Source organism: Lithobates pipiens, unplaced genomic scaffold (genome assembly GCF_037356315.1).
Source record: "Lithobates pipiens isolate NorthernLeopardFrog02 unplaced genomic scaffold, aLitPip1_a1.2 Scaffold_27, whole genome shotgun sequence".
NCBI lineage: Eukaryota > Metazoa > Chordata > Amphibia > Anura > Ranidae > Lithobates > Lithobates pipiens.
Genome location: NW_027507788.1, coordinates 184,526,099 through 184,553,537, shown reverse-complemented (window position 1 = coordinate 184,553,537; position 27,439 = coordinate 184,526,099). Strand labels below are relative to the sequence as shown.

At 45.5% G+C, this 27,439-nt stretch overlaps 1 protein-coding gene across 1 annotated transcript in view; it reads right to left on the bottom strand.

Moving 5' to 3' along the window:
• LOC143934407 (ATP-dependent RNA helicase DDX25-like) overlaps positions 1-27,439 on the bottom strand; it is a 66,563-nt gene that overhangs the window by 26,365 nt on the left and 12,759 nt on the right. The window contains exons 4-7 of the mRNA XM_077457995.1: positions 26,322-26,457; positions 19,593-19,685; positions 18,826-18,928; positions 8,317-8,431 (exon numbers count right to left, since the gene is read on the bottom strand). Of these exons, the coding sequence (XP_077314121.1) occupies positions 8,317-8,431; positions 18,826-18,928; positions 19,593-19,685; positions 26,322-26,457 (447 nt within the window). The remainder of the gene's footprint in view (positions 1-8,316; positions 8,432-18,825; positions 18,929-19,592; positions 19,686-26,321; positions 26,458-27,439) is intronic.

Below are 27,439 nucleotides of genomic sequence, written 5' to 3'. Positions count from 1 at the left end.
CCCAATAGGTTGTATGGGTCCAGGATCGCTGGGTGGATAGTCATTACAGCCTGATTGACCACTTCAAGAGGTCTTGAGCCGGACGGTAGGCCGCTGTTCCGGATTTCTGTACTGGGAGAAGTTTTATTCCAAAGGAGGCCGACAGGGTTTTAAATTTCTACACCATATGGTATTCTAAGTTTTTTATTGAATGAATGAAATACTTGTATAGCGCACAATGCGAACTGAATCGCCTCTAGGCGCTGTGGCGAGCTTTGATCATCTGCTAAAAGAGGAAGGTCTTGAGTTTTTTCCTAAAAGCCAGGTGATTTTCTTCCAGGCGGATGTTGATTGGTAGAGCATTCCATAGCCGAGGCCCTTGGACAGCGAATCTCCGATCCCCCTTGGATTTATACCGGGCTTTGAGCACGAGGAGGAGGTTTTTGTTGGCTGATCAAAGACTGCGGTTTGGTGTGTAATGATTTATTTTCTCCATTAGGGATTGCGGAGCTTCTCTATGCACGCATTTGTGGGTGAGGCAAAGGGTCTTGAACGTGATCCGATTTTTTACGGTTAGCCAATGTAAGCTCCTCAGTGAAGGAGAGATTGATTCCGAGGGTTTTTTTTCCTGTTATCAGCCTTGCCGCCGTGTTTTGGATCAGTTGTAATCGCAAGTTGATATTGTGGTAATCCTATGTAAAGCGAATTTGCGTAGTCCAGTCGTGAATTAATGTATGTTCCTACTAGGGCTTCGAGGGACTGGGTACTGATTTAAACTGACTGGAGCGGCTCCTGGTTTTAATTCAATAAGGATTGGGGGAATGTGTCTGGCTAATCCTGGTGGGTTATCTTCCACCCATACCCCCCCAAGGATATCTTGTAGTCCTCTAGCAGTTTAAAGTGGTTCCTCTGACAGAGCAAATCTTCTCCATTCCTCCTCATAATTTTAGGATAACCTGTCCGTCAGATTGAAGTGTGCGCTCTGAGTTTAGCAAGTCTCTGCCCAGAAAGGAAATAGGACATGTACAGGAACTGATGTTGGACTTGATGCCCCCCAAACTACAAAGTCTGATAGGAAGGGTCTTTTGACTTTATGTTCCGTGGTGACAATAATGGTGATTTGTTTGTCAGAGAGGGGCTATTTGATGGGTCATTACACTGTTGGGCCTGTACTAACCATAAAGTTGGTCCTAAAGCCCCCCCATCTTAGCGGTCACTACTGGTTCTCGGTGGCCTAACGGGGTGGGGCCCGATTGGAGTCAGTACTGGTCTTCATCTGGATATACTGAGCCTGCCAACCCCACAGTCGGTATCTTCCTGTCTGTTCCTCTCATAACATCCATTTTGGACCTGTGCTCCCCGTAATTCCTTTGTTGGGTCTGGTCCCCATCCCCCAGGTCCTTTCTGGGGGAAATCCTGCTTCCAGTGTCTCTCCTTTGCAACATGCACACTGATTTCCTCCCAACTTCTGCTCATTTCCTCTTCCCCCTTCGAGCCTCCATCAGAGCGCTCCTAGTTTGAGCTTTTTCAGACAAGGCTTCAGCTAATAACTTGACTTCCTTTTTTATCTTTCCGTCTCGTCTTGATGTCCCTATTTACACTTTCATGGCTATGTCTAACAGTTGGGAAATGTTCATCCCCATAAATCCCTCTAGTTTTTGCAATTTTCTTTTAATGTCTCTTGTAGATTGACTGAAAAGCTGTATTCCCCAAATTCTTATCTGCCTCTGGATCAAAGGGGGTATACAGTCTGAAAGTTTCACATAATCGCTCATAAAACTGTCCAGGATTTTCATTAGGTTGTTGGGGGGCCTCAGTGGTTTTTAGGGAGATTAGTGGGTCTTTTGCCGGCTGACTTAATCCCCTCTAATGGCTTGTTCCCCCCCCCCCCCCCATTCTTCCATATACTTCTGTGCTGCTTGGTTAATTCTGTGCCTCTCCTCAGTATTAAAAAGGGTCAATAAAAGTTGCTGACAGTCAGACCAGGTAGGTTAAGGGTCTGAATTGACCGGAGAAAATCAGTCATGACTTGGGGCTTGTCAGAGTAGGCAGGGTTATGAGTCTTCTGTTGTGGGGGGGTGCCACCGCGTTCCATAGCAGGGCCAATCTTACTCACACAATATTGCTTATTTCTTAGGACTAAGTTTTAAACTACAGTCCTTACACAATCCCTTCCTGAAATTGGAGATCATGGACTGTAGGTGAGATTAAACACGGTTACCCACCCATACTTTTAACCTAGGGACACCAAGACAGAGGGTAGGGTAAAGTGAATTCAGTAAGGGGTCTGAATTCTCAACAAAGATAGGGACAATAGACAACGCTTCCCTCTATCAGTGGCTCAGACGCAGTCTCCTGGCCGAGAACCGCACTTACACAAGGTCCACACTCGCCACAATGTGACATCTCATACACACATTATACCAGACTCTCCCATTCAAAAATTACTGAGGATTTGTTCAAGGGACGCACAATCATCCGGCTGGCCATTCCTCTCAGAAGGTGATCAGGCTTCCCTTCTCTCGATCCGTCGAGTGGCTGTTATCCAAAATCAAGAGTAAAAAGACACTCGCCTGTTCCTATTAGAGCTCCAACTATCCATTTCTTGGGTTCCCAGGTCGTTGACGCTACCAAGGTTGTCCACAGCAGGCCACCAAATGGGACAACGCAGTCTCCTAGGTAACAGTTCTAGAAGGCGCCTTTTGAGACTACGATATAGTCCACAGGGCTTGTCCCTTGGACCACTCGACGGTGGAAACGTGCCACCTGTCTCAGCAGGTCACACCGATATTCCCCCCATGGCCAATGCACCAAATTATGTAGAAGGTGAAATATCGGTAAATAACTGTCGGACGCAGACTTTTAAAGGGATACCAGGAGTTATTCCACTCAAGTGTGTGGAAAACCGGAGTTAGTACTCACTTGTAACTCCTTTTCCAGTGGTCTTCCAGGACAGCCCTTGAGAGATGGAGTCCCTCCTATCGCCACAGGAAACACATTGCCAATCCGTTCAAAAGGCGGACCTTCAGGTCCCTGGTCAGTCATTAACCAAGAACCGAAGGATGGAACTGTAAAAAACAACAACATAACCCCAAGCAATATCGTTATTGTATTAAACTTATGAGAAAAATAAAGGGTGGGATCGTGCTGTCCTGGAAGACCACTGGAAAAGGAGTTACCGGCGAGTACCAACTCCGGTTTTCCCCAGTTGTCTTCCAGGACAGCCCTTGAGAGGATCCCCAAGTACTCACCAGATTAGGGTGGGACCACGGCCTGGAGGACTTTCATCCCAAAAGCCTGATCCTGACTGGACATTAGATCCAGTCGATAATGTTTTGTAAAGGTGGAAAAGCTTGACCACGTGGCTGCTTTACACATTTGCTCCGGGGTGGCACCAGCCTTTTCTGCTCAGGAAGCCGCCAATGCCCTTGTGGAATGGGCCCCAATACCCCCAGGAGGGTCTTTGTTCATTGCTCTGTAACCCTCTGCTATAGCGAACCTGATCCACCTAGCTATGGTGGCTTTTGAGGCCTTCTGTCCTTTGCGTTGACCTGAGAACAGGATGAAGAGGGAATCAGATTCTAAATGTACTTGTTACTTTAAGGTATTCTAAAATGCAACATCTTACATCCAACAAATTAAAGGTTTCCTCTTATTTGATGCATTCTGACAGAAAGGAGGAAGGACAATATCCTGCGACCTATCAAATTTAGATGCCACTTTTGGCAAGAACCCAGGGTCTGTCTTTAAAATAACTATCTTCCAAAATCTGTAGGAACGGTTCTTATAGAAAAAGCTTGCATCTCACTAACCCTGAGCTGAAGTGATTGCTACCACAGTACCGTCTTGAATGTGGCCAGTCTTAGAGAGGACTCTGATATAGGTTCGAAAGGAGATCCTAAGAAAGCTTTCAGTGCGACAGCTAGATCCCAGGAAGGAGTTTTGTTGACTGACTGGTTTACGTCTAGATTGCCTTACAAAACCTAGAAATGAAAGGATCTTCCTGCAAATGTCTAAGTGCACACTTAGGGCAGCTATCTGAACCTTGATAGTACTATGGGTTAACCCCTTGTCTACCCCCTCTTGTAAAAACTGAAGGATATCAGCTGTGTCCATGCCCTTCCTCCCATAGCCATCCAACCAACTATTGAATTTTCTCCAGACTTTCCTATATATAGCCCTGTTAGTTGGCTTTCTACTCTAACAGGGTCTGAATCACCCTGTGTCAGACCCTTACTTATCAAGATTTCCTCCTTCGTAACCACGCTGAGAGGTTCAACAAGGTTATCCGAGGGTGAAAGAGGTCCCTGTGACAGGAGATCTTGTCTGCAGGAAAGTCTCAGTGGAGGCTGGTCCGACAGCTGCAGCAGCGTTGTAAACCATGGCCTTTGGGGCCAAAATGGTGCCACAAGGATTAAGCAAGTTTCCTCCACAAGGAACTTTGCTAGAACCCTTGGGATAAGGTGGAGTGGCGGAAACGCATATACCAGGCTGAAAGTCCATGGAGTTTGTAAAGCATTTACTGCCAAAGGGCGATCCCCTGGGCATAGAGAGCAAAAATTTTGAACTTTTGCATTTGACCTGTTTGCAAAAAGATGCACTACTGGCCTTTCCCAGTGAGTTACTATCAGATTGAAAACTTCTGGATGTAGTGACCATTCTTGATTCGAAACTCGTTGTCGACTCAAGTCCGCAGTGCTGTTCCATCTCCCCCTCCAAATAAAGCGCAGAAATGGATTTTAGATTTTACAAAAAATGTGCCTGGCCACTGACATTAAACGAGGACTTCTGGTACCTCCTTGTTTGTTTAGATATGCTACAGCCGTCATATTGTCTGAGCGGACCTGTAGATGATGACCCTGTAGCAAGGTCTGGAAAGCCAATATAGCTGAGGATTGCCGCTAACTCCTTCCAATTGGAGAGAAGCCTCTCTTCCTGAGTCCACCGGCCCTGGGCCCAGTCTGAGTTGAGATGAGCTCCCCAACTCCAACTGCTCGCATCTGTGGTCAGAGTAGAGGTGATGGGCAAGACCCAGAGAACCCCCTTGTTTAGGTTCCCTGCATCCTTCCACCAGAGGGACTGCTTTACTCTTCTGGGAATTGATATCTCTTCCTCCAATTCCTTGCCCTTTAAGTGTTCTAGCAAGAAACTCTGGAGGTCTCTTTGATGGAGCCTGGCCCATTGCAAAGCTGGAATGGCTGCCGTCATGAGGCCCTAGCACCAACATGATCTCTTAATGTGCACTTGGAAGAGGTTTGGAGAAAAGAGATTCTGTGCCATAGGTTCAAAATCTTTTCCTCCGGTAGTACCATCGTCTGCTCCACTGAGCGGACTTTGTAGCCTAGGTATAGGATCTCCTGATTAGGAACAGTATTGGATTTTTCCCGATTGATAATCCATCCCAGCTGACCTAGACTGAGCTGTGTTAACTCTAAGTCCTGAGAGAGCTTTTTCTCTGAGTGGGCCGTCAGAAGTCAGTCTAGATATAGAATGATCGAGACCGACTGAAGCCTTAACGGAACTAGTGCCGACAGTCCGAATGGAAGAGCTCTGCACTGAAAATGATACATTTTTGCATCTATCTGAATAGCTATGCAAAGAAATTTCTGGCATTCCTTCCTTATAGGTATATGCAGATAGGCGTCCCTTAAATCCAAGGTAGCCATAAATACCTCCTTTTGGATGAGATTCTTTATTGATCAGATCGACTCCATCCGAAACTTCTTGTACCAGAGAGATTCAGAGGGCGGAGGTTCATGATCAGTCAACTTCCCGGACGGCTTTTTTACCACAAATATATGAGTGTAAAAACCGTCCCCCTGCTCCTGAATGGGGACTGGTGTCGATACCTCTTGATCCATTTCCCCTATCAACAAAGGTAAAGCCCTGGCCTTCTCTGAATGGCTCGGGAGTTTTGTTACAAGAAATTTTAAAGGGTGGGCAGCTGTGAAACTCTAGCGCATACCCTCTTATGTTTAAAACAAACTTTTTTGAGGTTATCTTCTCCCATTGTGGAAGAAAGCTCGATAACCTTCCCCCCACAGGGAGCCTGTCACTGGGGCTTAGGGGTCTGACTGGGGCGGCTAAAAAGTAAGCCCTATTTTCCCTTCCCTTTTTGACCTGCCCAGTGCTCTTTAGGCTTGAACTCCTCTCCTTTTGCGAGTTCCTTAAAAGGGACGAAAAAATTCTTGCAAAATTTTGATGGGAAAAGTCTTTTTTGTCTGCCGTCCTAAGGCGGTATCTAATTCAGGCCCAAAGACCAAATCCCCTGTAAAAGGGACACTACACCAGCGAGTTTTGGACACCGTGTCACCACCCCATGTTTCATCCATAACACTCTCCTAGCTGCCACTGAAAGTGCGGCCGTTTTAGCTGTAAATTTCACGGAATCAGTGGAGGCAGAGATAAAAGTTGTGGCCTTAAAGAGCATAGGAAAGGTCTTTAATAGCTCAGCCCTAGGAGTGCCTGCTTTCAGATGCTCCTGCAGTTGTGATAGCCAGAACTCCAAATTTCTAGCCACATCTTGCCACACAAGATGTGGCTAGAGCTGGTTTTAACCCGGCCATGGAGGCATCCCAGGCCCTCTTTAGGACATCTGCCCTTCTATCCATTGGATCCTTTAGGTGACCCATGTCCTCGAAGGCTAAGTCAGATTGCTTTGAGACCTTGGAAAGAGGTGCACCTAGTTTTGGATTTTTATTCCAGACCGCCTCTGCGCTCTCGTCAAAAGGGAATCTTCTTTTTAAGGAATTGGGAAAGACTTTTTTGTCTGGTTCAGACCACTCCTTAAGGACCAGATCAGAAAGTACCTTATGTATGGGAAAAACTTTCGCCTTCCTTTTCCCCAGAGCCTCATACATTAAATCATGCCTGGAAACATGTTCCGACGGAGGAAACAAAATGACTGACCAGGGACCTGAAGGTCTGCCTTTTGAACTGATTGTTTCCTGTGGCGATGGGAGGGACTCCATCTCTCAAGGGCTGCCCTGGAAGACAACTGGGGAAATACAGTTTACACAGTGTACATAATTTCAATATATTGCGTGACAGACGAACAGGCAGTATTTTTAACCTTTTAAACAGTCAACCTTTTGAACTTTTTGGATACAAAGCAATTCAGCAAAGCATATACTTTAAACTAGGGATGCACCAAATGGTTTTTTTGGTGCAGATAGAGGAAACAGCACCGATCCCAAAAGTGACCGTTAAAAAAAAAAATATATATATATATATTTTTATACAGGTGGTGGTCAGAGACTGCGGACATGGTACAGGAAATAAACGCAGCCTGCCCGTGCCCACAAGATGCAGCCTGCCCGTCATACAGCCTGCCAGTGCCCGTCATGTAGTCTGCCCATGCCCACAAGATGCAGCCTGCCACTGCCCGTCATGCAGCCTGTCAGTGCCCAAATCAGAGCGGCATTTGAATTGCCCAGGTCGCAGTAACGATATCCCACCTCCTGTAAAATGTCACACTGATTCAATGTGCCCACCATTGGATCAGTGTGCCGTCTGTCACAAGAGGCAGGACATTGTTACTGCTGTGTGTAGTTAAGCTCTGTGACACATGGAGATCATGGCGAGGAGGGAGAGGGTGAAGAGAGGAGAGGCCTGCACCGCACCAGGAAACCCTTATAATGGGCGGCACCAGGGATGGGGCCCCGCCCCATTATCAGCACGATTTCTTTCGGCATTTTGCCGAAAATGCCATTTTCGGCCGATGTTTAGGTGCATCCCTACTTTAAACCCTTGCAAAGTTTCCGTTTCTCTGCAGTTTTTGTTCCTTGCGGTTTCTGTCTTACTAATCAGCAAGCAGGCTATAGCTCAAGAAGTAGGGGTGAGTGTGATGAAGACAGGTGTCTGATGGAAGGGGGGAATGAGCGAGTTTAGTGTCTAACCACAATTGTTACAAGTTCACTGAACATATGTAGAGAATGATTTTAAGCCAATTTTAAATGAGCCTCTATTTTTACACACAACTATGGCCACATAAACTGACCCTCATTGCCACTTTAGATGGACATAGCCTCTTTATATTCTCGACCAAAGGGACGCCCCAAAGCAATGCCAAAAAAGTGAGGGGGTGCGGAAATAAAAAAAAAAAAACACTGTTCAGCTGACATTATGTTCTATGACATTTTAATGACTGGGCCCTGCTCACTGCCTGACCCCAAATCTCCAACACGTAAGGTGAAGGGTCAGGCTCAAACAGAGTCAAGGATGGGTAGGGGGTACAAATCATTTCAGACTGAAAACCATCACATTTAAAAAATGAACACTTAGCAGCCGGTATATGAAATCATAATAACCCATTTACACATAATGCTAAAAACGTACGTCTGTTTCCACGTAGGGCATAGACTATTTTAATATCCTCACAAAACTTCCCCATCCGCTCGATCACCTCTCCCGTCTGCACAGCCAGCTCAAAGGTAGGGCTGAGACAGATGCACTAAAAAAGGAAATGTAACCGTCATTAACACTTAGAACACACAATGATAGTTACACAACACAGGTGTTTAACGCATGCTTTTTTTTTTTGAGACAAAAACACCAGATGCAAAATGCTGTTAACACCAGCTTGGTGGGCTCCGTGTGACCTACAATTGCTGCATAGAAAGCATCAACCAAGCGTTAAACCCAACTGAACTCTGTTAATGCTCAATACATTCCAGGTGTATCAAAATAAGGTTTTTAGTGTCAAAGCTTTTCAGTCAGACTCCATATGGAAGAAGTTAGACCTCTGCAATAAAACCACAGAAAGCAAGGGTCCCAGTCTCCATCTCCTGGCAGGGCAGAGGATTTTCTATCTAGGTAGTGGCCAAGGAAAATTAACCAAGACTGCAAAATGATGCACCCAAAAAGGTACCTAGTCAATTTAACAACTTTTCCCCGAAAGATCTGCCCCCTTCCTGACCAGGCCATTTTTGCCATACAGCACTGTCGCTTTAACTGACAATTGCACAGTCGTGTTCCTTTCCCCCACAAAAAGCTTTTTGGTGGTATTTGATCACCTCTGGTTTTTATCTTTTGCACCAAGAAAAAAGTAACAATTTAAAAAAAAAATTGTACCTTTTGCTATAATAAAGGTCCAAAAAATAATTTAGAACAAATGACTATTAGTCTAGGCGGATGAGTATTCTACATATTGGTATGAAAAAAAATATAATCGCAATAAGTGTATATTGATTGTTTTGCGCAAAAGTTATAGCGTCTACAAAATAGGGGATAGCGTTATGGCTTTTTTTACTTGTAATTGTGATCTGCAATTTTTATCAGTATTCGCAATAAGCGTATTAAGGTTTGTGCAAAAGTTATAGGGTCTACATAATAGGGGATTTATGTCATTTTCTGTCTATTAATAGTGGTGATCTGCAATTTTTTATTGCTATTGCAACAATGAGATGGACAGATCGGACACTTTTTTGGGACAACTGACATTTATGCAGTGATCACAGCTACAAATAGAGACACTGATTACTGTGTAAATGTCACTGGCATTGAATGGGTTAACATTAGGGGCGATCAAAGGATTAAATGTGTTCCAAATGTGGGCGACTAGAGAAGACAGATCATTGTTCCTACTTAGTTGAAACATGATCTGTCTACTCTCCCCTGACAGAACTGGGGTTTGTGCGTTTACACAGATTCAGTTTGCTGTCACAAGCATTCGTAGGTGCCCAGCAGTCATTGCACCTACATCAGCAACACACTGCAGCCGCGCCTGCTACAGCATCTTAAAGAGCCGACGTACAGCTACGATGCCTCACCCAGGGGAGCCATCCTGCTGCCGTATAACTGGCGGCTGATCAGGAAGGGGTTAAAGGAGGGTTCGCTTGGGCTTTAGAATGAGATTATTTAACTGCAGACTGCCCTATAGTAGATTTACTGCAACAAGGCAGTAGCTCTGCGCAGAATCATACATACAGAATGCTATACCTAGAGGGCACACGCCGCTTCTGGTGCAATTAGTCACAGCAGAAGCCGATCATTGGATGTCTGCCGGCACCCACTGATGAGATGAGACACTAGAAATGTAAATACAGAGCCCCATCCTGTGCAAAGCAGGAAAAAATAAAATAAAAATCCAAGCACATCTTTGTAAAAAGCAGCACACCGCACAAAAAAACTTGTTAATCACACATTTAACCCTTTGATCACCCTAGATGTTTAACCTCTTCCAAGCCATTGTCAATAGTACAGTGACCGTGTATTTCTTTTAGCACTGATCACTATTAGTATCACTGGTTCCCACAAAGTGTCAGTCTGCAGCAATATCAGGCTAGAGCTAGTTGGAGCTAGAGCTAGTTGGAGCTAGAGCTAGTTGGAGCTAGAGCTAGTTGGAGCTAGAGCTAGTTGGAGCTAGAGCTAGTTGGAGCTAGAGCTAGTTGGAGCTAGAGCTAGTTGGAGCTAGAGCTAGTTGGAGCTAGAGCTAGTTGGAGCTAGAGCTAGTTGGAGCTAGAGCTAGTTGGAGCTAGAGCTAGTTGGAGCTAGAGCTAGTTGGAGCTAGAGCTAGTTGGAGCTAGAGCTAGTTGGAGCTAGAGCTAGTTGGAGCTAGAGCTAGTTGGAGCTAGAGCTAGTTGGAGCTAGAGCTAGTTGGAGCTAGAGCTAGTTAGAGCTAGAGCGAGCTAGAGCTAGTTAGAGCTAGAGCTAGTTAGAGCTAGAGCTAGTTAGAGCTAGAGCTAGTTAGAGCTAGAGCTAGTTAGAGCTAGAGCTAGTTAGAGCTAGAGCTAGTTAGAGCTAGTTAGAGCTAGAGCTAGTTAGAGCTAGAGCTAGCGCGTCACTATATCTATATTACATATATACACACACACATAGCTTTACATTAGTTAGATCTGTTAATAACCTTAAAAAAAGTGTGGTGTATAATTTAGTTAATATGTAAAGTTTAAAAAAAAGTAATTTATTCTTAAATATCTCTGTGTAGTGGTAAATATAAATATAAATGTAGAGCAAAATATATAATCCACTGAGAACAGACAGAAGAGATATACTGCACATACCATTAGAGGGGAGATATACTGCACATTCCATTAGAGGGGAGATATACTGCACATACCATTAGAGGGGAGATATACTGCACATACCATTAGAGGGGAGATATACTGCACATACCATTAGAGGGGAGATATACTGCACATACCATTAGAGGGGAGATATACTGTATATACTATTAGAGGAGAGATGGTCAATCTGGTAAATATCAGACTCATTAACTTGAACCCCATTTTGTTACTGGCCGATTAATCGATTATGAAAATAGTAATCGATTAATTTAATAATCGATTAGTTGTTAGAGCCACACACACACAAAAATCTATTATTTATACATATGTAGATGCTACACCTTTTGCATAAACCAATGGACGCTTATTGGGGATTTTTATCAAATATATGTAGAAGACATTGGCCTAAATTTTAAATTTTTTCAGAAGTGAAAATTTAAGTTAGACTTACCAGTAACTTGTTTTCCAGTAGACTTTCAGGACAGCCATCCGAGAGATCATGGCTACACCTCCCAAAGGAAACACCTCCTCCATCAGAGCTTTAAGGGAAGTCTCCACGCAGCCTTCCTCAGTTTGTAGAGACTCTCCAACCCCTGCTGCAACACAGACAGTTAATTCATATTACAGCAAATTACATACACCACAGGGCAGGTTATTGCTGTCCTGAAAGTCTACTGGAAAACAAGTTACCGGTAAGTCTAACTTGAATTTTCCAAAACAACTTTCAGGACAGCCACCCGAGAGGATTACAGAGACTCCATTCAGGGCGGGACAACAGCCTGTAAGACTTTCCTTCCAAAAGCCTGATCCCCGGCCAACAAAAGATAGTCTATAATGGCGGGCAAAGGTCGTTGGACTTGACCAGGCAGCAGCCTTACATATCTGTTCGGGGGTGGCGCCAGCTTTCTCTGCCCAACTCACCGCTGTAGCCCTTGTGGAATGAGCCTGGACACTCACTGGACTGACCAGCACAGGAATATGCTATGGTTCCTTTGGATGCCTGCTTTCCTTTTTAGTGCCAGAAAATGAAAATGAAACAAAACGTGCATCCGACTGTCTAAAGTCTCTAGTGGCTTCTAAATAACTTAAAACTGCCCTCTTAACATCCAAGGTGTGGAAATCTTTCCTACCCGATGGATTAGAGCAGAATGTAGAGAGAATTATCTCCTGGGAATGATTTTGAAGTGATGCCACCTTGGGCAAAAAATTTGGGTCTGTTTTAAGGACTAACCTGTCCGGAAAAACAAAAAACAGCTCCCTGATTGATAATGCCTGCGAGCTGAAGTAATGGCAACTAAAAAAAAATGGTTTTCAAAGTAATCCATTTCAGGGAGACAAACAAACAATAGGTTCAAATGGGCCCTTAGTCAGGGCCTGCAGGACAGTAGATAGGTCCCAGCCTGGGCAGCTTCTAGATACTACAGGTCTAGAGCGAGAAAGAGCTCTAAAAAAAAAAAAAAAAAAACAGATTACCAAGGGGTTCGATGCCAACGGGTTCGATGCCAACGGCTTCTCCAGAAAGACCCCCAATGCGGCCACCTGCACCTTTAGGGTGCTGATTGCTAACTTATCAGCACCTTCCTGTAGGAATTCCAGAACTGAAGCAATTCGACTCGGTGACCTAGCTGAAGTCCTGCACCAGGAGTTAAACACCTTCCAATATTTAAAATATATTGCCCTGGTAACTTTTTTCCTACTGCAAAATAAGGTAGCAACCAGCCTTTCTCAGAAACCCTTTAAGAGCTGTTCAGAAACAAAGCCGTGAGCCTTAGTTTTTCTAAGTCTTGATGGACTAGAGCAGTGATGGGCAACCTTTTTGGCGTGGTGTGTCAAAAATCGGCAAAAAATCGAGCATAACTCGCGTGGTGTCACTTCGACAAAAAAACATAATTTTTGCGCAATTTATAGTTTAAACTACAAAAATGTATAATTGCAATATATAATTGTATTTAATAAACCAAAAACAAATTATTTAACATACCTGCTTAGTAACTTCTTTGTTCATCAGTCAATTTCGTATGTTGCCCTTGATATTATTGAACTTGTTTGGGGTGCCGTGAACCAGGGCTGTGGAGTCGGCTGCTTCCAGCTCCACGTCCTCATCAACATGCCGCTCCAGCCCGCCCCTGCTATGAATATTCCTAGTGACGCAAGGGCGATGATTATGAATATTCATAGCGGGGACGGGCTGGAGCGGCATGTTGATGAGGACGTGGAGCTGGAAGCAGCAGACTCCACAGCCCTGCCGTGAACTGAGATAAGTGAGGGGGAGGGCGAATTCTTTAACTAACCTGCCTATTAGTGACTTTTTTGTTGCTGAATTTCATTGGCTAAATCTTCAATTGAAGGTTGGTATTTTGTACACTTCAGGCCCAAGAAAGCGCTACTAACCTCATCTGTCAATCTGTTTCTTTTGTTGGTTTTGATATTATTTAATGCTGAGAATAAGGTCTCACAAAAGTACGTAGAAGGAAAAATTGTGAGTAAAGCTGTTGCTATATTTGTCAGGGTGCTAAAAGTGTCTGGTAGTCTGTTCCAGGCACTCCAAATTTCCTGTTCGTAGTGGCACTCATCTTTATTCTCCAAGCGGCCCCTTTCCAGATTCTCAAGCTTTGACCTCAAGTCAACAAACACCTGAGCCCAGATGCTGTCTTGAAATTCTGCAAGCTGCATCTCCAAATCATCTATTTGCATCCATTGGAAACCATTTAATTCCAAACTATTGTAGACTACTACATCAGGATACTTAATTATTTTCATGGTCTGTTCTAGGCTTCTAAATTGACTAAATCTATCAGTAAACTGGTCAAGTAACGAGTCTAAAACATGCTGGTACTTCATATGCAAGAGTTCCACTTCATTTCGTACAGCTGCACTGGCCTTCTCAAAATGCTTTTGTACTCGAGGAAAATACTTATACGTTTTAGTTTCTACATCTCGCTTGAAAATTTTTACTTTACTTTCAAAAGCTTTTATGTATCCAAACATAACATCAATACTTTTGCCAAAACCTTGTAACTTTAAGTTCAGTTCATTAACATGAACAGAGAGATCTGTAAAAAACATCAGGGTGTTGACCCACTTATTGAGCTGAGGAAAGTTTCCCAGATCCTTCTCTTCAAGAAATACCTTGACAGCAGATAGAATTATAGATAGCCAATTAGGGGTTAACTAGCCTAACAAGCTAACACAACCTCCCCCTCACTTATCTCAGTTATTGTGGGCAAGTCCATGGCACCCCAATAGTTGCTGCTAATGACGCTCACAGTTCCCGTTGGCACTCCGCTGTTCCCTGCTGTGGTGCGGTCGTAACTGACAGTCCCAGGAGTAGACTCTCTGTGCTGGCCTGACTGGAGAGAGGCGCGCACTGTTCCCGCGCTCCTCTCCTGCGGGTCCTCCCTCGCCGCGCTAATGACGTGTGTGCGCACGGCACGCACGCCTTACCAGCAGCCCCTGCGCTCAGAAAGGGGCGGCGGCGATACAGTAAGTGAGTGTGGGCGGGGGAGATCACACGTCCCGCCCCCCCCGCGTTCCTCCAGCACAGATTCTTTCATCCTCGGCGGCCGTGCAGGAGCCGAGGATGAATCGCATGAAATCCTGTGCGTGTCACCCCAAATGGCTACGCGTGTCAACACTGACACGCGTGTCATAGGTTCGCCATCACTGGACTAGAGGGCCCTGCTGTATAAGATCTCTCAGGGGGGAGATGCCAGAACGGTCTTTGTTGCATCTGAAGGGCCGAGAACCATGGCCATTTGGGCCAAAAAGGGGTGATCAGAATTACCCCTGCATCCTCTTCCCTGATCTTCCCCAACACCCAAGGAATCAATTGAAATGGGGGAAAGGCATAGACCAGATGAAAATTCCAGCTGTGTGCCAAGGCATCTACACCCAATGACCTCTCGTGCCTGTTCAGAGAGAACTGGGCATTTTCCTGAGTGGCAAAGAGATCTACCTCTGGCTGACCCCATCTCTCTCCAGTCTGAAGACTTCTGGATTCAAACGCCACTCTGCCTCTAGAACGTGGTTCCTGCTGAGAAAGTCTGCCTTTTTGTTCAGGGACCCTTTTAGGTGGATTGCTGATAAAGGACTGAGTAAACCACTCTGCCCAGCCCAGGACACCTTTTGCTGGAACCTGCAGTGCCCCGCTTCTGGTTCCTTCCTGTATGTTCACATATGCCACCACCGTGGCATCGTCCGACAGGATCTGGACGTGTTGCTTTCGAACCACGTCTGCGAAGGCCCATATCGCCTTCTCTACTGCCTTTAGTTTCCTCCAATTTGAGGACCTCTGTGCCTCTTCTATGGACCACGAGCCCTGGACCCACTGGGTGTCCACATGGGCCCCCCCAACCCCAGGCGCTGGCGTCTTGTCAGCCGCACCTGGACCGGCAAGGCCCATAACAAGCCTTCTGAAAGTAACTCTGGGTTTCTCCACCAGACCCCTTCTTACTGAGGTGGGGATTCTCACCAGATCGTCCAGAGACCTCTGATGATGATACCAAGCCTCCAGGAGGAAAGCCTGAAGAGGCCTGAAGTGATGCTTCGCCCATTGGACCGCCAGAATGGAGGAAGTAAATGTCCCTAGAACCGACATCACCTTCCTGATGGGTTGGGGCTGGTTGCATTGTAACTACGCTACCCCCTGAACCAGCTTCTCCCTCTTCTTCCGGCAGGAAGATCTTTTGGTCTATGGAGCTGATCTGAAACCCCAGGATTGTCACTTCTTGAGCGGGCACCAGGTTTGACTTTTGAAAATGTATGACCCAACCTAGCCTCCTTAAGTGGCCGCAGGCTCTGTCGAGGTCTTTTTGCAACCCCTCCCTGGTCAAAAAAACAAGTCGTCCAGATACGGGATCACCGAGATTCCCTCCAGGCGAAGGGGAGCCAACGCTTCCACCATAATTTTGGTGAAAACCCTCGGGGATGACGACAGACCACAAGGGAGGGCCCTGAATTGTAGATGAACAACCCTGCTCCCTTCCCTTAATGCCAACCTCAAATCTGAAACCCGCTCCAAATCGGGACATGAAAGTATGCATCCTGTAAATCCACGGAGGCCATATAGCATCTCGGGGACAGGAGGTTTCTTACTAAAAAGATAGAATCCATCCGAAACCTCTCGCACCGTACCGACCCGTTTAGCCCCTTGAGGTTTAAAATTAGATGGAACTTTCCCGAAGGTTTCCAGACCAAGAACACATGAGAATAAAATCCCTGACCTAACTCCTCTGCTGGGACAGGCAAGGCCACCCCTTGAAACATCAAGTCCTGAATTAGGGCCTTCATAGCAAGGGCCTTGACTGGGTCCCTGGGGACATTGGTGACCAGGAATCTTTGAGGGGGTAATCTGTAAACTCGATTTTGTAACCCTGGGAAACCATCCTCAGGATAAATTGATTTCAAGTTATGGTCTCCCACTGAGGTAAAAACTCTCGAAGTCTCCCCCCTACTCTAACCAAAGAGTCATTGTGGCTTGGAGGTGGATGCAGGAGGATTGAGGAAGACTCCTTTACCCTTGGGCTTCTGTGCCCAAGATTTCTTCCTGTTTTGCGTCCCAACCTCCGCTTGACCCTTAGGTTCCTGAAAAACGCTTATGCGCCGGCTTTTTTTTTCTTTACGGGAAAGGCCTTCTTCCTATCAGCCATTCGGTCCAAATAGTCAAACTCTGCACCGAACAATAAGTCCCCCGAAAAAGGCAAGCCACATAGCCTATTTTTTGAGGCTGTGTCCCCTGGCCAGGTCTTCGGCCACAAGGCCCGTCTAACCGAATTGGTCAGGGCGGCTGACCTGGCTGACATACGGACAGATTCTGCCGAGGCAACAGCAATATAGGCAATAGCTGCGGACAGAGTAGCAAAGGAATCCAGGATCTCTTGCTTTTTAGGGGAATCAGCCATAATGTGAGATTTTAATTGGTTAACCCAATGGTCTAGATTCCTTGCCACACAGGTCGTTGCCATGGCTGGTTTCAAATTTATCACTGACTGCCAGGCCCTTTTCAGAAGCAGATTCATCTTATCCATAGCTTCTTTAAAGTGCCCATATCTTCAAAGGCTAGATCCGTTGATTTTGAAACTTGGGAAATGCTGAATCTAGCTTCGGAACCTTGTTCCACACTAGGTCTGGACTATCTTCAAAAGCAAACCTCTTCCTGCGAGATCTGGAAAAAAAAAAAGTGTTTTTTCTCCGTCTCCAACCATTCCCTTTTAATCATGTCGGACACCAGGGAGTGCATCAGGAAGGTGCGAGATCTGTAATCTCCTAGGCCCACATACATTCGATCATGCAAGGATAGCTTTTTTTCCTCTTCAATACCCAAAGTGGCATAAATTACTTTAAGGAGGCCCACTTCTTCCAATGACAACTTGTACTTGGAAGCTGCGACCTCATCTTCTTCCTTAGAGTCCGACTCCTTTAGGGCCAATGAAAAGGAATCCTGTGAGGTGTCCTGGGACAAACATCCCCTCAACAGCAACTGTGAACCTCCCGGTTCTAAGGGAGACTGCTGAGCTTTAGACTCCCGACGTTCCAGGCTCTTTTAACAGCTTAGACCTGAAAGCCTGAAAGGTTGCTTTAAGCTCATCCTTAATGGACAATACCAAGTCACCACATGACAGGGACTCCTCCCTGACTAGGCTTGCGATACAAGTCGCACAGAGCGTCTTGGCCCAGGTTTCGCTGAGTTTTTCCTTGCAAACAGGACATCTCCTTTTGACAGAGCTCTTCGCCTAACAAGACAAAGACAAAAAAAAACCCAAGCTGTTTTTTGCAAACAAAAGCAAAAATCATCCAGGTGCAACTAAGGGAGAAACCACAATTCCCCAGTGCCCTCGCAAGCCGACACCCCCCAGAACCTTCCACCATTGCACACCTAGCAAGGGAGGGAAAGGGAGTAGGAGGGGGGGTGAGGGGGAAAGAAAGGGTGAACACTTGCTCGTATCGCTATCCATCGCTTGGAACATACACTGCCGCTGGTCCCGGATTCAAAAACACCGCTGCGCCCGACCTGAAATAAGGCGCCAGTTGGTCCTCCTCTCTTCCTGCGTGCCAACGCCAGGAAATGACGCGGAACACCACCGGAAGTCCCGCCCCCCCATACCCAAAGGACGCAGCCGAGCCCTCTCGGCTGCCCCAGACGAGTGACAGCACTCCCACGATGCAGCGCGTTATGCACGTGGGAGATTTGAAAAAATGCGGTCGCCACTGACAAGGGGACGGAGGAACCCCCGGCATGCTGGCTCTCCCCGAGCACGGAAGGAGGAGAAAGAGCCCATGCTGCCATCCACATTAGGAGGAAAATGGGAGGACCAGCTTCTGGAAAAAGAAAATAATTCATGTAAGAGCCCCATGACCTCCAGGACCAGCCCAGAGATCATGGCTCCCACCGGAGGTGTTCCTCCTGGTTGGAGGAAACACAAGAAACAGTGGAAGGCTGCGTGGAGACTTCCCTAAAAGCTCTAATGGAGGAGGAGTTTCCTTTGGGAGGTGGAGCCATGATCTCGGGTGGCTGTCCTGAAAGTTTTTGGAAAAAGGTTTTTCTTGTCCAAATTATTGGTCTTTTATAGCGCAAAAAAGGTAATCTTCTGGAAGTCAAGTGGTCATGTAGAAACATTTTGGGAGCTTAGAAACAAATATGGTACACTTGGGGTTTCAACAAAGACTATCAAAAGCAGTAGAAAATTCACAAATAATGCAGCAGCCTGAAAACAAATGTGCCAAGCATAGCCATTAGCATGCAATGAAACTATAAAAATTCTAGTCCCAGGACTAAATATTTAAAAAAAACTGGATTGTAGGTCTTCAGAATCTCAAAGTATCATCCTTCTTGCAAACTTACCTGTGGATATTTTTTCAGAGGGTCTACTCTGCTGAGCATGGCAAGGACAAAAGCAGCCGTCTTTCCAGTGCCCGATTGACTCTGGGCAATCAAATTCTGTGGGCTGCAGACACAAATGAACCAGTTAGTAGGCAAATTGAATTTGCTTCACAGAAAACACAACCATCACAGCATTCAAACACAGGGGTCTTCTTGCCTGTCATTCTTGAAGTAGGAAAGGGGAAGCATTGGGAACAGGTTACAGTAGTTTGCACATTATAAAAATGGTTCAGATTGAACGTGCTCATCCACTTTACAAGTCGCTCAGCGTCTGTTACCCCTCTCTGCCAAACCCACCATTGGCTGCCACTTGTCCAAATTAAATTCAAAACACTAATAAGTTACAAAGCCAACCACAAATCTGTCCCCAGCTACATCACTAGCCTAGGCTCAAAATGCCAACCTAATTGTCCTTGTTCCTCCTGCTCTCAAGCTTCATCACTTCCTCCCAAATTCACCTCCAGGAACTCTCATCCTCTGGAATACCCTACCCCAATCTATCAGAATATCTACTTTTAGGCGACCACTGAAAGCTTCACTTCTGAGAAACCCGTTTTTATTTTCTTCATCAGCTCATCCCCCAGTTATTACCCTTTTGTATCACTTGTCCCTCCCTCCTAGATTGTAAGCTCTAATGAGCAAGGCCCTCTGATTCCTCCTGTATTGTAAAGCCCTGTGCAAACTGTCGGCACTATATAAATCATGTATGATCATTTCTAATAACTTACGGATATGCAAGCATCATAGGCAAAGCCGTTTCCTGTATCTTCGATGGCCTGTTGAAACCCATTGTATACACTCCTTTAAGCAGTTCAGGCTTTCTAGAGGGAAACAAGCAACATTTACATCCATTAATCTCCACCCCAAGCATCCATCCAGGGCAGGCTGCCCTAACAATTCCACTATGAAGTGGATTGCCAACAGTGAGAAACTTACAGCATATACTCAGGGCTGGGATTGGTTTGGCGAAACCAGTTCTCGTTTTTCAAAGCTAAAATGAAGGACTACTCTTATGTTCTGAAAGTCCCACAGGTGGTGTGCAGACTTTTGGTCCAACACTCTTCAACCCAAAGCGCCCCTTCATTAGCTTCTTAAAGTGAAGGCCATACTAAAACAAAAATCCCTGCACCTAAACACCCACGATCCAACAGTAACCCATCTAGCCCCATGTGTGGGGGTGGGGGGTGAAGCCACCCCCACACAGTATACATACCTTTTTTGAAGGCAACAGACCTCCAGCAGCAGAAGCTCTGCAGAGGACATGAGGACAAAAGGCTGTTAGTTGAATGGGAAGGAACGCCACCCATAGACTCACTATGGGGTCCTCTGCACCCACTTCCACAGCGAAGCCGTGGCTAACAGCTCAGCGTGGGATTGAGTCGGATTGTCTGCAGAAAATGCAATACCGATTTTTTCTTTACAGGGCTAGATGGGTTTGTGTTAGATTGTGCACGTCTATTGATACAGGGTTTTAGCATGGACTTCCATTTTAAGTTACACATTGTTCCAAGTCTTGAACCCAGAAGGTGGAGAACATGTGAGCACAGGATGTCAGAACTGCCCCAAGTATGAATTAACCACCGTGCTCCAACATGCAAGGACGGACACAGCTGTATTGGTATCAGATCGTTTCTGATCTGTAAGTTTAAGGACTGTCCACATGTCAATTCTGATCCCTGTATGTTTCTGCTCTTTGCAATGGAACCACCTCTTAGGTGGGCTGCCAGCAGTCCTGTCTACTCCTCTTCGTGGTGTGCCACGAAGCAGCTTTTCACAGTGGCACGCCTGTGTGCTCAAAACCCATGCCCCGCTATCGGAGTACATTGACAGGCAGCGAGGCACAGCCCTGCCACAGGATTTGACTGACAGCATTACAGGAATGGGAACCAATGGCTCCTGCTGCTCTCAGACAAGCTGCGATCGGGGAGGAAGGAAAAAAAAAAAAAAAAGGTGTAGCAGCTGCAAACAGGCACAACACTGGATCAAATGAGGGCTCAGGTATTGGGGATGGGGTGGAAAAGGGCAAAAATGTAACCTAAACTAACAGCATACAGAGATGTCAGACACTGTTACTCCTGCCCACATGATATATATCCTTTCATTCCGTGTTACAACCCACCCCCCATGCCCCTCCCATCTAGCATTTAAATTTGCCTCCATCATATGGCCATTATCAAAGCCTGATGAAGGAGCATGCATGCTCCGAAAGCGCTGCCTATCCCAGCCTGTCTACTGATGAGAGACTCGAAGATCGGACCAAGGGCACTACAGCGACCAGAACTACCTCGACCATCCTGAAAAACTTCATGGAATGGACTAAGCCACTAACCATCAGCCAAAAAGTTAGATGCTGTGAACCCTGTACTACAGCCCCATGAGTCGTGCCTATGGACATAGGATGAAACATTGCATCTAAGATGTGCCTTTACACCACTAATCTAATGAGTTTTTAAAACATTTTAAATAATTTTGAGTAACTTTATTGCTGCACTTAGAGGGCACCGTCTATTTGTTTCCTAGAGCTACTTCTTGCTTTAAGACTGGCAGCCCACTAGGGTACAGCTTGTACTATGTACCCTCATGAACCACCTTGATTATCTACATAGACCATGAACCCCTTATTGTGGACACTGGTGTGTGGATATATTTATAACCCACACAAATATATACATTTGTTATATAGACACGATTCATTGTTATATATATATATATATATATATTTTTTTTTAATTCCCAGAGAGCACCATATTACCCTACTCCCCCATCTCGTATAAAGCAATCTTAGCAAATTAGCCACCACTGGATTGTATTTACAGGCAGCAGGAGACACCCCCCCTCACCAGGAGACCCGAGTATTCAGCTGGCAGTTCCACTAACTTACCACAGAGCTTAATGACCAGATGGTCTTTGGTTAGATCTATGGTATAGGAAACCAGAAGAGAAGCACTCACTTCCGGTCTCTCAGATTTAAACATTTTTAAATTTGGAAAGCATCTGCACACTGATCTTGGTGTACTCAGATGCTTGCAGAGGTGGCAACTGGGGTCTCAGACCACAGATGTCTCCATAAAGAGGAATGTTTACCTTTTTAACAGCAATAGAAAAAAATAAAAATAGTAAATAAAAGAAAACACATTTTTCAACACGGCCCAAGTTGGGTACCTGGTGACTTTCTGGGAAGTCAGGCAGCATCCGAGAGATGCTCATCCTCCCTGAAACAGGAAACATTAGTCCACCATTTGAAATTGGTTTGTTTTACCCGTGTGCCTCAGTATCAAGGAACCTCCGTAAGCCAACGCTTCCCTACAATACCTGGTACTAATCACTTTGGGTGTAAACTAGTGCTGCCCTGGAAAACTTCCTAGAAAAAAAAAAGTATCCAACTGTTTTCTCAAATAGTCTTCTAGGGCAGCATCTGAACACTTACTAGGGTGGGGATAAGGTATGGAGCACCTTGCGACCAAATGCCCGGTCTTGGCTGGCAGCTGGTCGATACGGTAGTGCCTTGCAAAAGGTACTGAAGCTTGACCATGACGCTGCCCTGAAGATCTGCTCTGGAGTTGCCCCTGCCTTCTCTGCGACCGAGGTTGCCCATGCTCTGGTTGAATGGGCTCAGATCCCACTTGGAGGGGCAATGCTTTGTGGCCCATAGGACGTCTGGCAAGTTTTAGCCATCTGCTTAGCGGGTTTTTCAATGCCAGGTTTCCCTTGACTTCTGCATAGGAGGACTAATGAGGTAGTTCTTTGCCAGTCCTTCATTCTCTCGAGAAGCTATGAGCATCTTTATTACATCTAGCTTGTAGGAGTCTTTGCTGTTCATTGATTTTGGAAGAGATTGATTAACGACATTTGGCATCCTGTGGAATGTTAAAGACATTTTGGTAGGAAAGCCATGTCTGGTGAGAATTATTTTGTCTGTATCGGACAGTATGGCTCCATCATGGAAAGTGCTTGGATTTTGCTCATTCTTGCTGGCATAGGGCCACTAAAAGTGAATTTTTTAGAGTAAGGTCTTTATCTGAGCCTTCGTCCAATGGCTCAAAAGAGGGAGAGAAATCCTCTGAGCACCGTGGACATGTCCCATGTCAGAATTCTGTTAATTCTCGCAGGTCTAGCTCAATTTAGTGAGATTAGAAATCTCTTTATGAGCAGATCCTCTGCTGGTCTGGTGTCCAGAAAGGGAGAGGGCTGTCATTTGTACCTTTAGTGTGCTCTGAGATTCTTGTTGTCTGCTCCCTTCTGCAGGAAATGGGGCCAGTATGGTGATATGAGTATCGCTGTTGCTTTTTGGAATCACTCTTGGTATTATGGCAGTTGGAGGGAATGCATAACATGTCGACATTCTATTGTGTAGCAGACAAAATTAGTTTATGGAGCTTCCCTCCAATGGTGGGCAAAAGCTGCCAGTTTGCCCCCCACTTGAAGACAGTCATTGTTCTTTGGATTGGTAGGCTTGAGGATGATTACTTTGCCTTTGTTTTGCTGTCTCCATTGATTTTTTGTTTGTGGCTTGTTGAATAACTTTTTTTCAAATTGACAAAGGGGCATCTTCCCAGTTTCTCTTTTGCCCGGGGGATTCTTTGCTGCAGTCCTGTCTAGTACTGTTTCTAGGTCAGGCACAAACAGCAGATCTTCCATGAATGGGATTCTGCACAGCCCATTATTGCAAGAGATATCCCCTTCCCACAATTTCAACCACAAGGCTCTTGGGGCAAAATTTACTAAGGATGTGACTCTAGAGGATATTCCTACAGTTTCAGCCAAGGCATACGCTAGAAAAGCTGCCACTCTGGTTAGCGTGGGGATAGTTTTTACTAATTCCTGCTTTGGCGTGTCATCTTCCAGTAACTCTTGCAGTTGAGTCAACCATACTAGTAAAGTAGGCTGTACAGGTTAAAGCCATTGCTGGGTTCAGGTTTGCTGCCCCAGCTTCCCAAGCCCTCTTTAGTAGGGCTTCTATCTTCTCCATGGCGTTGTTTAAAGGTACCCGCATCGTCAAAAGCCAAGTCAGATTTGTTCACAACTCCTGCTAGAGAAGCATTCACTTTGGGGCACTTTGCTCAAGCTTAGGCATCTGTTTAAATAGCTGCTGGTATGGAGATCTGCTTTTCTGGTTCTTCCCACTCTGGACTGTCAGAGTGCTGTACTGGAAACATTTTGGGTTTCTTGGGCTGCAGGCCTTTGTACATTTTGTCATGCAATGAAAGCTGTGGCTTTTTATTCTTCAGCACGTCAGCTATAGCCCTTAAAAGACTGTCCGTATCTTGAGGGAATCGAGTTGCCCTCTGATGCCGGGTTATCTTCAGAATCTGAGCATAGGCCTTCCTCAGTATTATTCTTATTTATTTGAATAGTTCTGCTCTTGTTGATCCACCTCTTTGCCGCTACCTGATTGGGACACATGTCCCGCTGGTGGATGGGATACTCGTTTGACTGGAACTTGCAGCTACCTCCAACTTTTCAATTGCCAAGCATAGAGGTGAAATAGTGCTCTATTTCTTTTTTGAACTGAGCACGTCTGAGGTAGACTTACGACTTAAGTCACCATTTAGTCTCTGCATTTGTGGCATAGTGTCTTTTTCCAATCAGGAGAAAACCGGTGGCTGCAAGACCCACATGCCTTGCTGCTAACTTTTTTCCTCCAGGACCTTTGCCTGTAATCAAAAGCACAGAGGACCCTGTGAGGTAGGCGGTTTTACCAAATAAGTGAAAAGGTTTGTAGTGAGGCGAAGACAGAGGTGACTCCAGAGTACTCTGGGCTTAACTTGGAGCTGTCCCGGCTTGCCGGATCTGCAGGGTAGATAAGTGACCGATGGTCAGCCACCAGGATCCTCTGCTGAGTGTCCTTATAACTGCTTGCTGCATCAGTTCCTGCCCCCAGCTGACCTCATGCAGATTGGTGGACATAACCGCACATGCCATTTCCTGCTGGTGTCCTTCCTGGAATTCAATTAGAGTGAGGCCTTTGAGGACTCGTCAGTCTTTTTTTTAATAAATTCCTGCCGCTGTCTGGAAGTGGCCCACTCTAGAGTTCGTCCAGAAGGCTTCCAGCCTCCTTCAAAATGGCCGACCAGAAACAGCGCTTCCGGCATAGTCTTCATACACCTCCCTGGGCTGGGCACATGCGGAGAGTGGAGACTACAGAGTGCTATGGGAGACATGAGGAGTTACCATTTGATTTTCACCCAGGTGGATGGGTGGGCAAGCGGGCAAGGCCTCCACCAGTGGATCTGCAGCATCTGGGGGGAAAGTACCAGCAGCATGAAAATACAGCATGTGGGAGGGGGGTGTAGTAGCATACCCCTCCTGGGGGAAAAGCTTCAGGCAGAGCACTCAGGCTCAGATTGATGACCCCCCCCGCTGGGCTGAATGGGATGCTGGTCAGAGTCCCCTGCAGAAAGCACAGACTTGGGGGGGGGGGGGGGGGGGGAATGTAGCTCATGTGGGTCTGAAGGAAACAAAACTGAGGCACACAGGTAAGAAAAGCAAATTTATAATGGTGGACTAATGCATTTCCTGTTTTAGGGAGGAGCCTATTTCTTGGATGCTGCCCTGGGGAAAACTATTTGAGAAAAACACTGCACAAATGCCATGCAACAAAAATTGCAATTTATTCTCTAGGGCCTGCGCTATCTAAAAATAGGATCTCCTAGTCAAAAAGTTAAAGTGGAACTCTGTCAATCAACAGTGACTATTTTTAATCCTTATGCTGCCGACATTGTTTAATAGGAAAATATATTTACTGGGTTTTAAATTGATTCCAGTTCTAGGTAAAATTAGGTAATGCATTCGAGGCGTCTGGGAGGGGCTCTCAGCTAAACAAACCATTCTGATTGCATGCCTGAGCTAAGGGCAGATTGATTCCAGAAAGCAAATAACCCGAATCATTTGCCCTTACTCAAGCTCGTAATGACCAGAAATGCTAGAGGGATGTTTTTCAAAGTGATTTTGCAACAAAAAGCATGCTTAGAATAAAAAAAAAAAAAAAAATGAGTTAAACAGCTGTTTTTGGTTTGTTGTGCTCAGATGCAGTGTAGTTCTGCTTTAGGCTCGATTCACATATGTGGGTGGCTGTGGGAATTGCAGTGATTACCAAACACGCAGTAAAAATCTGCTGCTGTGCTCTGGTACACATGTACCAGAACTGCGGGGTTACTAAAAAGGTGCATCAACCTTTTTTCCTGCATGAAATTGCGGCACAGCAACCCATTCAAATAAATGAGCTGCTGTGCCAGAGCAAATGCAGCCTGCAAGAGCGTAAATATATGAACCGAGGGTTAAGAATGGCTGCAGATACTCCTAGTCCCCTTCCCAAGTAGGAGAAGAGAGCCTAAAAAGACAAAGCCAGGGCACAGGATTACCTGCTTTTGTAGGTAAACTCAGATGTGCCTTTGGAGGTCATTGAGAAGCAAGGAAAGTTAAAATTAGTTGGTAGTGTATAGATATTAACTACTTACAGGCGAAGTTCCTCAAACGACTTCACTGAAAATAAAGGCGAGGTGGGATCCCTCTGTAAGACCTCTACATTTTGAGGCGACTCCACCAAAGATTTATGGATCAGCTTATTTAGGAGAGATGTGGCTGCCAGGTCCACTGTACATGATAGAAGAAAGATGTAAAAATGCAGCAAGGAGAAAATGAAAAAAATAAATAAAAAAAATCACATGTAAACAGTAGTAAGGAAATAAACTAAATATCTATAAGAGCTCATTGACACTTTCTTCAAAAAAGGGCTGCAGACACTTTGTTAAAGCTCTTAAGGGGTTATAAATCCGCAGGGTTTTGCAACCTTAATGCGTTGTATGCATTAAAGTGATGCAGCAGCCCCCCAGACTCCCCCCCCCCCCCCTTACTTGCCTGAACCCAGTCTTCGAGCAATGGGGACAAGCACACCAGCTGCTGTCTCGGGTCCTCATTGGATAGATAGCAGCGGGAGCCATTGGCTCCTGCTGTTAATCAAATCCAATGATGTGGGAGTCAGGGGGTCCTAGAGAGGAGGAGCCAAGAGCGTCGCAGAGGGACCCCAGAAGAAACCAGTTTAAGGTTGAAGCCTCTGCAGTGGTGACAAGGCACCGCTAGAGAGCTTCATTTTAAAGAAGTGTCTTCTAAAATGTCCTAGCATGATACATACTGGCACATTATGAATATTGCCTTGAAGGTGGCAGCTTTAATGCAGTTCACTACCGCTCTAACCAACAATGCCCTGATTGGGTGCCCTAGATTGCCTCCCATGAGTAGTAGAAATCTGCCACAGTACCATTTCATAAAACAGGCAGGATATGGGTGAATACTGTATATTATAAAAACATCAGGGACATGGAAAAGTGGGGAAAAAAAGTTAATATAACTCCATGTATCCATTGTCAAACTTTGTTGCAATATGTAAAAAAAATATGAATTTTATTAGCTATGCAACATAAGTAATCAGGGATCGGCTACAGAAAAAATAAATAAAAAAACACATTCATTTCACACCATGTAGTTCTATGGAATAATGTGCCCCTTCATAATGATTGTCCACTAGAGGTCATTAGAGGAAAAAGGCCTGAAGACAAACCAGGCTGATGTCCATCAA